Source organism: Urocitellus parryii, chromosome 10, assembly GCF_045843805.1.
Source record: "Urocitellus parryii isolate mUroPar1 chromosome 10, mUroPar1.hap1, whole genome shotgun sequence".
Classification (NCBI taxonomy): Eukaryota; Metazoa; Chordata; class Mammalia; order Rodentia; family Sciuridae; genus Urocitellus; species Urocitellus parryii.
Genome location: NC_135540.1, coordinates 88,077,881 through 88,086,457, shown reverse-complemented (window position 1 = coordinate 88,086,457; position 8,577 = coordinate 88,077,881). Strand labels below are relative to the sequence as shown.

The window sequence follows — 8,577 nt, the reverse complement described above, 5'->3', positions numbered from 1 at the left end:
GAGGATATACAACATGAGAAGCAAGTAGAATATTCTCTTCAATCTGCGATATTGACTCAAGTTTTGAACAAGAGAAGGAATTTCAGGTGTATATACAATAAGCAAAATAAAAAATTAGGGACATACACAGGAAAGGTATATAGTGAACTAGGTTTTCTAGGACCCCCTTCGCGCTCTTCCTTAAACCCCCACGTCTGATAACTAGTATCATCCCCTTCCTCTAAAAACTTGGCACCCTCCTGCAGTGGATCTCACAGGCTCTCAGGATCTCCCAGCTCTTGCCTCCCTCTTTGCCCTATGCACTAAGGTCACTGGGTGCCCACAGTCGCCCTCGCAGGTGGTTTGGGATACAAAGCGAACAGCCCAGAGACCCTGGGAGTTAGGTAGCAGGGCCAGGCGGGCGGCACCGGTGTGTCCTCCCTGCTCCAGCCAGGGGCGGGGCGGCGACCTCCTTCCGCCCGCGGGGAAGCACCCGGAGCTCCGGGAATTCCCTGGCCAGGGGCTCTGGCCTTTCCCGCCAACCATGCATAAAAGGGGCTCGCGGATCCCCGAGAGCCACAGAGCCAGCACAGCAGCCCCCTCGCCACAAGCTCTTGCACTCCAGGCTCCGCCGCCATCCTCCCGCTGAGTCCCATGGCCCGCACCGCCTCCGCCGTCCCCCGCGCTCCGCGGCTCCTCCAGGTCGCGCTGCTCATGCTGCTCCTGGTAGCCGCCAGCCGGTGCGCAGCAGGTGAGACCCGCGTCCTGGGGTCCCCGGGAAGGGACTGAGATTGAGAGTACGGGGTGAGGACGCCTAGGATGGGGACAGCCCTGCTAATCCGGTCTCTTCTCTCCCCAGGGGCGCCAGTGGTCTCTGAACTGCGCTGCCAGTGCTTGCAGACTGTGCAAGGAATTCACCTCAAGAACATCCAAAGTGTGAAGGTGATGTCCCCAGGACCCCACTGCGCCCAGACAGAAGTCATGTAAGCCCCGCCCTGAGCTGCTTGGAGCTATGACTCAGTCTCCCTGACCCTCCTGCTGCTCCCCAGCTGAACCTCCTGCCTCACTGGGATCCTCCTTTCTCTCAGCAGAGCCACTCTCAAGAATGGACAGGAAGCTTGTCTCAACCCTGAGGCCCCCTTGGTCAAGAAAATCATCCATAAAATGCTGAACAAGTGAGTTATGGTTTCTATTTACACGTGTAAATGAAGTCATTATATTAGGAAAACCCATGGGTGGCTGACCGACTAGAAATTGTGACTGCTATTTTAACAACTTAGCCATAAGATAATTAATATGCTAGGGAAGAAGGGCAAAATTTCTTTCCTAGGTTTTGCATCCCCTCCAGAATCCTGTCTCTATTCCAGTGAGTGTAGGTAACAACTGCCTTCTTTAAAACTGATAAGTGTTAGTTAGGTATGCTAAAGAGCTTTCCACTTGTTAAAAAATACATCCCCCCTGCCACAGTCCCTTCTGGGGTTCAAATCTGGTATTTTGTAGCATGAGGCCCTGAAGTTTAGTGGCGAAAAGATTTTGCAGCATTGTTGCAGAGTAGAAGTCTGGATCCCTCCAATATCTATTAACTTTTGACTCAGGATAATTATTTAATTTTATCTGAAACTTAGTAAAATAAGGGAAATAATAGTATTTCATGAGCTAAACGAGGCCCAGTGTGACAGACAGCAATAGGTTCCAGTTGTTAGTAGAACATATCTGTAACAGAATAGAGAAAACAAACCCCCTCCCCACCCCCCATTCCTAAATGAGAACATCCACCATCCTAGAAGTCTCTGCTACTAGCTCAGCCATCACAGGCATCAAAGTCCTCTTGGAGCCAGGCTGGGAAAACTGGATTCAAAAACTCTGGAGCTGAGGGGACAGAATGCTGCACAGTCACCTTTCCTGAGCGAGCAGCTATTTAAAGACATCATTTTTTTTCATTCCAGTGGCAATTCCAGCTGACCAGGGGAAGGAGGAAGTTCCTTGGTGACTGTTCCTGACACAGGACCTGACTTCATATGAAAAAGAGATGAAAAGATAGCTCCCGAGGCCACCTGGATTGGCCTTAGTATGCTTGAACATGTCTTCTGAGAGCTCTTCTATTTATTTATTTGTTTTCAAAGATTCTATTTTAATATTTGCTTTATAAAATAATTAAGGGTATGATTAAATCTACTTGCACATGGTACCATTATATTTATTGTTTATTTTATATCAAATCCAAATTAGTTCAATTCTGATTCTTATTTAATTTGTCATCTGAGGGATCCAAGCAAACAGAAAGTAGAGATCATTGTCAGGGAAAAAGAATGTGCATACACATCTATTTTTGTAACTCTTTAAAAGAATGTCAGTTGCTATTTATTGAAATGGCTTTCCAGTACACAGTCAACATTTCTTATGTTGAAGCTTTATGAACTACAATGTTCTAAATAGCCCTTGGACATTTTATGTCTTTCTTTTGTAAGGCATAATGCCTTTTTCAATGTTAGTTATGTAATATGTTACTGTGTCTTAAAACAAAGAGGTTTAAATATCAATGTTTTTACTAAGAATGTGAAAATAAAGTATTTAAAAATCAAGAATGTTTATTTTATTTCCTGAAGGGGAAAAAGGATATCTTTACTAGATAATTTAATGATTTACATTTGTGTTTCTCAACGTTTTCTTCCTGGGGATTCAATTTGCTGCGTTGACAAATCATGAGTCATGCCTAATTTCATCTGGTGATGGATTTCACTTCTCTTGGCTCACACCTAATTAAGAATGTGCTTCTCCAAGCTGTAGGCTATTCTTGATGTGAGAATTATTAATGTAGCTGGATGATGGGTGGATGGATGGATGGAGGAAGAGATATAGATGGGTGTAGACACAGATATTCTTTAATGAAGTTGACAATGAAATGGTGGTAGAGTTAATTTTTTTTTCTTCAAAACTATTTACACGTGTCATCAGTAGAAGCAGAAAAAGTGAATGTCTGAGTACCTGTAAAAAAAGACTAAGCTGCAATTCAGGTTCAAGTTTCTAACTCTCATAAACATAAGAAATTACCACCAAGTTTAATGTTTTTCTAATTCTTTATACCAATTATATGAAACATGGCTCTAAGGTTTGACTACATCAGTTCCCACCCTTCCTAGTGAAGTTTATGTAGAACTTGATACATATTTATCCTGGGAAAGCCTTTGGATAGCTTGGTATTCAATGCTGCCCAAGGATGACAGCAGCAATCTATGTTTCCAAGAGAGATAAAAATGCCATGTCTAAGGAGAAAATGTATCAATAAAAAAAAAAAAAAGAAATTCTAAATCTGAAAGGAAAGAAGAAATTTTTGTACATGTGTGAGGTGTGTGCTCATCTCCAATTTAGGACTGATTCAGGAACCCCTGACCTTAAGTAAACACCTCCAGCAGATGCAAGAAGGCTGGTCTTGCTGCCTGAATGCTTGAGATCAAGTTCTGGCTTGGCCTAAGTAGCTAGGTAAATAAGGCCCTAAGTAGCAGGCCCCACATCCAAAAAGTTAAAAATTATCTTTTCATAACTCCCAGATATTAATTGTGAATGAGATTTAAAAAGGAAGAAAGTTTATAAACGGCACAATAATAAATAAATGCAAACCATTCCAGAAATTCCATAAACGCTAGCATTTACTCTCTAACCCTGAGTTAGAGGACACTGGGAAATGTTACAAATAGGACCCAAGAGCTCAATAAAGCCACAACTTGAAACTAAGTTCAGTCTTTATTTTCAACATTGTCTGGAACTTGCTGTTCTGGATACTGTGTTCCAGTCAATATGGAACACAGAACACAAGAAGGACACAAGAGATGATTTTATTTATATGATGGTTGAAGACAGATTTCAAAGGATCAGATACACTTTGAGGTAAATTCCAGCTGTATCACTGTGATCCTGAGCAAGTTTTGTGACTTTACTTGACTTTATTTCCCCTTCTATAGAATGAAGATAATAACAGAGTATTATTCTGAAGTGATTCAATGATTAAATGTTATTGATGGCTACAAAAAATTGCTTCTTCTCCTGGGTTCCCAGGACAATGTCATGGACACATCTCAGTCTTTAGATCAAAAGAAAATGTAAATTGCAGTTTCCATAACAAATTACCCTATACCTTCAAAGTGCAAAGCAGTTTCCTACAGGGGAGTGTTATGGCAGGCAGTGAGACACAAGGGTATGTGAGGTGGTAGTCCAGGGTGAAGGAAGTAGGGAAAAAATAGTATGTATCATATCTTCACTGCACAAGGCAATCCACAGGAAATGGCAATGACCAGAGGGACTGAGGTTTCCTGAGGAAATGCTACCAAAGGAGACAGTGGAGAGGAGGAAATATGGTTGAGGCTATTCTGTCATTGCAAGTCCTTCTTTGTAAGGTCTCCTGAGATGTCCTCTCAAGACTCCCAAATGTAACAGAAAAGACATTGGGGGATGGTGGAGGTGGAAGACCCACATTAGAACAGTGGGGGCCACCCAGAAAAGGCGTGATAGTGTTTCTTTCTCTGGTTACCTGTCCAACTAATAAGGAAAAGGGCTAGTCCCATGTTCATCACCAGTGCCCCACTTCACATCCCTCCATTCACCAATGAGTTCAGCAGTTGCAGTGGGCAACAGCTTCTCAACTTGACCTCTCTGTTCTTCAACTTCTCTTTCTGAGTGCTTTGTGTGGGAAAGGGAACTTGGCAGAGAGTCGGCACCATTCCCATTCCAGAAGGCCTGTGATTCAATGCCCTATGGTTTAGAGGCAACCCTTATGGAAGGACAGAACTTAGTAGATGAAGACTCTGTTTTCCCAGTCCCTTGCTTAGAAAATGCGAGAAATTTTTTTCTTCTTTCTCTTTATAAATATGTGTGTGTGTGTGTGTGTGTGTGTGCATAGAGAAAGTTATAATAATATATAATATATATCATCATATATATTATATATAATATATATACACACATATGTGTGTTTGTATGTGATATTTTTAAATAAATAAATTTTATTTTATCCTAAGAAATTTATTTTAAAATAAAGCTAGATATAGTATAAAATAAATATATAAAATACGTAAAATTTCTTCGCTCTTCATTATGTTCACATTTTTCATTTAGACACCTGAGCATATTTAATAGATATTTTTAAATCCTTAGCCACTAATTTTATCATTCTGTCATTTATGATTCTGTTAATATTGACTAATTCCTCCACTTCCCCCGTGGCTCAGGCTGTTCCATCTCTTGGCATTGTTGGAATGTGCGTAATTTTTTTTAACTGGATACAAGAAATTTTTCTTATTATCATGTATTAACTTGTGCCTCTTAATGAGGTTCAATGGGATATTTCCATACATGCATGCAAGGTACATTGATCAAATCCAACTATCCTTTTTCCACTCTCCCCACCGCAGCACTCTTCCCAGTACCTAATAATCACTATTCTACTTTCATATTAACTCTTTACTTCTTTCTTTTCCTTAAGTTTTCCCATATGAGAGAATATTTAGTCATTCTGGGTTTGGCTTATTTCACTTAACATAATGTCTTCCATTTCCATCAATTTTCTTGCAAAAGATAAGATTTCATTCTTTATGTCTAAATAATACTCCATTTTGTGTATGTACTACATTTTATTTTCATCCATTCATTTGTTGATGGGCACCTAGGCTAATTTCATCTATACCTTAGCTATTGTGAATAGTGTTTTAATAAACATGGTAATGCAGGTATCTCTTTTATTTTCTTAAGACATATATCTAGGTATAGTATAGGTGGATCACATGGCAGTTCTATTTTTAGTTTTCTGGGGAAACTATACAGTTTTTCACAGCGGTTCTGCTAGTTTACATTCTCAACAGTATTTTAATTTCATGCACTTATTTTATCTCCACATTCTCACCAGCATTTTAATTTCATGCATTTTTTGATAATCACCATTCTAACTGGAATAAGATGGCATCTTATTGTAGTTTTGACTTGCATTTCCCCAATGGCTAATGAGATTGAACATTTTTTGTCATCTATTGATTATCCATTTGCATTTCTTCTTTTGAGAAGTGTGCATTCAGATGACTTGTGTGTTTTTAAAATTAGAATACATATTTTTGTTAAACTCATTGAGTTACTTGTATATTCTAGATATTAATCATCTGTCAAATGAAAAGTTTGTAAGTTTTCTGTTATTCTATAGGTTGTTCTTTACTCTGCTGATTATTTCCTTTGTGGCGCAAAAGAATTTTAGTTTGATATAATCCAATATGTCATATTTTTTTTTGTTTGTTTGTTTTCTGTACTTTTAAGGTTCTGTTGAGAAAATCACTGCTACGTTAATGTCTCAGTGTTTCCCCTCTGTTTTCTTCTAGAAGTTTCAGAGTTTCAGGTCTTTGATCCACATTGACTTGATTTTTGGACAAGATGAGAGACAATGGCAAAGTTTCAATGATTTGCATGTGCATATTTAGTAATCCTGGCACCATCAGTTTAAAAGGTTCTTTTCCCATGTTTTTTTTTTTTTTTTTTTTTTTGTGTGTGTGTGTGTGTGTGTGTCTGTGTCGAGAATCAGTTGGCTGTAGATGTGGATTTACCTAGAACCTCTATTATGTTTCATTGGTCTGTTAATCTGTTTTTAAGCCAACACCATGCTGTTTGGATTATCTCTGTAGTATTTTCTTGAAATCAGCTATTGTGATGCCTCCAACTTTGTTCTTTTTTCTCAAGATTGCTTTGGCTTTTCAGGGTTATTTTGCTTCCATATAAATTTTAGAATCATTTTTCCAGTTCTGTGAAGAATGTCATTGGAATTGGACTGGATCTGTAGATTACTTTGTATGGATATTTTAACAACATTAATTCTTACAATCCATGAATCTTAAAATTTCCAATTATTTGTGTCTTCTCCAATTTCTTCCATCACTATTTTGTAATTTCTAATATAAAGGTATTTCCTAGATTGTTTTTTCTCTTCTTCTTTTGCTGTTGTGAATGAACTTACTTTTATAATTTCTTTCTCATCAAATTCATTATTGGTGTATTAGAAAGGCAACTGGTTTTTACAATGTTGATTTTGTATGTTACTACCTTATTGAATTTATCAGTTCTAATAGTCTCTTGGTGGAGTCTTGATGTTTTCCTACATGTAGAATCTTATCATCTGCATAAAGGGATACTTTGCTTCCTCCCTTCCTATTTATATGCCTTTTCTTTCTTTCTCTTGCCTAATTGCTCTGGCTGAAACTTCTAGTAGTATGGTGAATAATATCAGTGAGAGTGAACAATCTTGTTTTGTTCTTGTTGCTTTCAAAACTTCTCTGAAAAAGAAACTAAGTAGTTTGGAGACGAAAAAGTAAATAAGATCAGAAAATGGTCTCTTGGCAGTCAAGCAGGAGCATGGTTCAAAAATCTGAGAGATTGTGAAAAAAAAAAGTAATATCATTCTGCACATTATGTAGTTAGCCTGGGAGATGCTCAGAGATTACTAAAGAAATATCAAATGTCAGATAACTATTTTATTACAGAAATGGGCCAAAAATAAACTTTATGATGCTTACTTAGTACAGGACTGTCTTCACTAAAGTAGATGATTCTCAAGGTTGCCAAAGAATAAGAAATGGGTTCAGCCAGCTGAAGTTGTTGCTACATTACTCTATGAACTATCCTTTGTTTCCTTAAAACATAGTGGCTTAAAAAACGACTGCCAATTTTTTCTAGCTAAGGATCATCAATTTGAGCTGGATGATGCAACAACCTGGACTAGGCTCAGCTGGATGGTTTTTCTATTGAGATCTTCCAGGATCATTCATGTGGCTATGGTCACCTGCTGAGTTGAGGAACTGTCTCACTCCCATTCTACTGCTTGGTGTTCTCCAATAACTGGGACTCCTAATTCTAGCAATGGGGCTTTGTTCTCCTTAAATGGCTCTAGCATTCCAAGAGGGCAAGAGTGGCAGGTGAGCCGTCTCCTTGATTTCTCCCCTTCTTCACCTGGAATATCCACATTGTCAATTTTGCCACATTCTTGTCACCAAATCAAGTCATAAAGTCAGCTCAGTCAAGGGGTTTGGGAAATAGATTCCCCCTTTTAAATCAAGAAGTCAATAAGAATGTGTGGTTATTTTTAACCTTTCTGATATTCAATTTCCTCACCTCTAAGATAGAAATATTTCCTGAGAAGTTTCCAAATAACTTAGAAAAATTCATAGAGCAGCATTGACAGAAAGTAAGATACAGTGTTGCTATTGTTACATTACATTGTATCACAGTGTAGATACATATTTTGAAGAATGAAACACAGGATTACAGTTAAAAGTGGAACTGTTGGAAAATTCAACTAATAAAACAGGTTATCCATAAAATCTGAGATATTGACAATCTTAGCATTTTAAACGAACCAGATCTAATTGTATTTTAATTGTGCTTCAGATATGACATAAAATTTTAATAGGTCTATGATTAAAGAACCACAGTTAATAAAAAAAAGTCACTTAAAAATAGAAAAAAAAAAACTTTTAAACTGTCATTATGTCCTAAGCTTATCTTTGAAGTTTTGGTTAAATAAATTCTTTTGAGTCTTTCAACATTTATGTTACCTTAATTTTTGTGTATTTC

The 8,577-nt window shown here is 38.1% G+C and overlaps 1 protein-coding gene across 1 annotated transcript; it reads left to right on the top strand.

Moving 5' to 3' along the window:
• Positions 1–609: 609 nt before the first annotated feature.
• LOC113196517 (permeability factor 2-like) lies at positions 610–2,498 on the top strand. The gene is made up of 4 exons (XM_026408471.2): positions 610–730; positions 839–962; positions 1,071–1,154; positions 1,926–2,498. Exons 1-4 carry the CDS (start codon positions 634–636, stop codon positions 1,939–1,941), a joined length of 321 nt encoding a protein of 106 aa, XP_026264256.1. The 5' UTR covers positions 610–633; the 3' UTR covers positions 1,942–2,498.
• Positions 2,499–8,577: the final 6,079 nt, after the last annotated feature.

Bases quoted from the DNA above. Each gene is read 5' to 3' on its own strand.
- LOC113196517 (XM_026408471.2), top strand. From the start codon at position 634: ATGGCCCGCACCGCCTCCGCCGTCCCCCGCGCTCCGCGGCTCCTCCAG. The intron at 731-838 runs GTGAGACCCGCG...TTCTCTCCCCAG, and splicing joins CGCCAGCCGGTGCGCAGCAG to GGGCGCCAGTGGTCTCTGAA. The intron at 963-1,070 runs GTAAGCCCCGCC...TTCTCTCAGCAG, and splicing joins TGCGCCCAGACAGAAGTCAT to AGCCACTCTCAAGAATGGAC.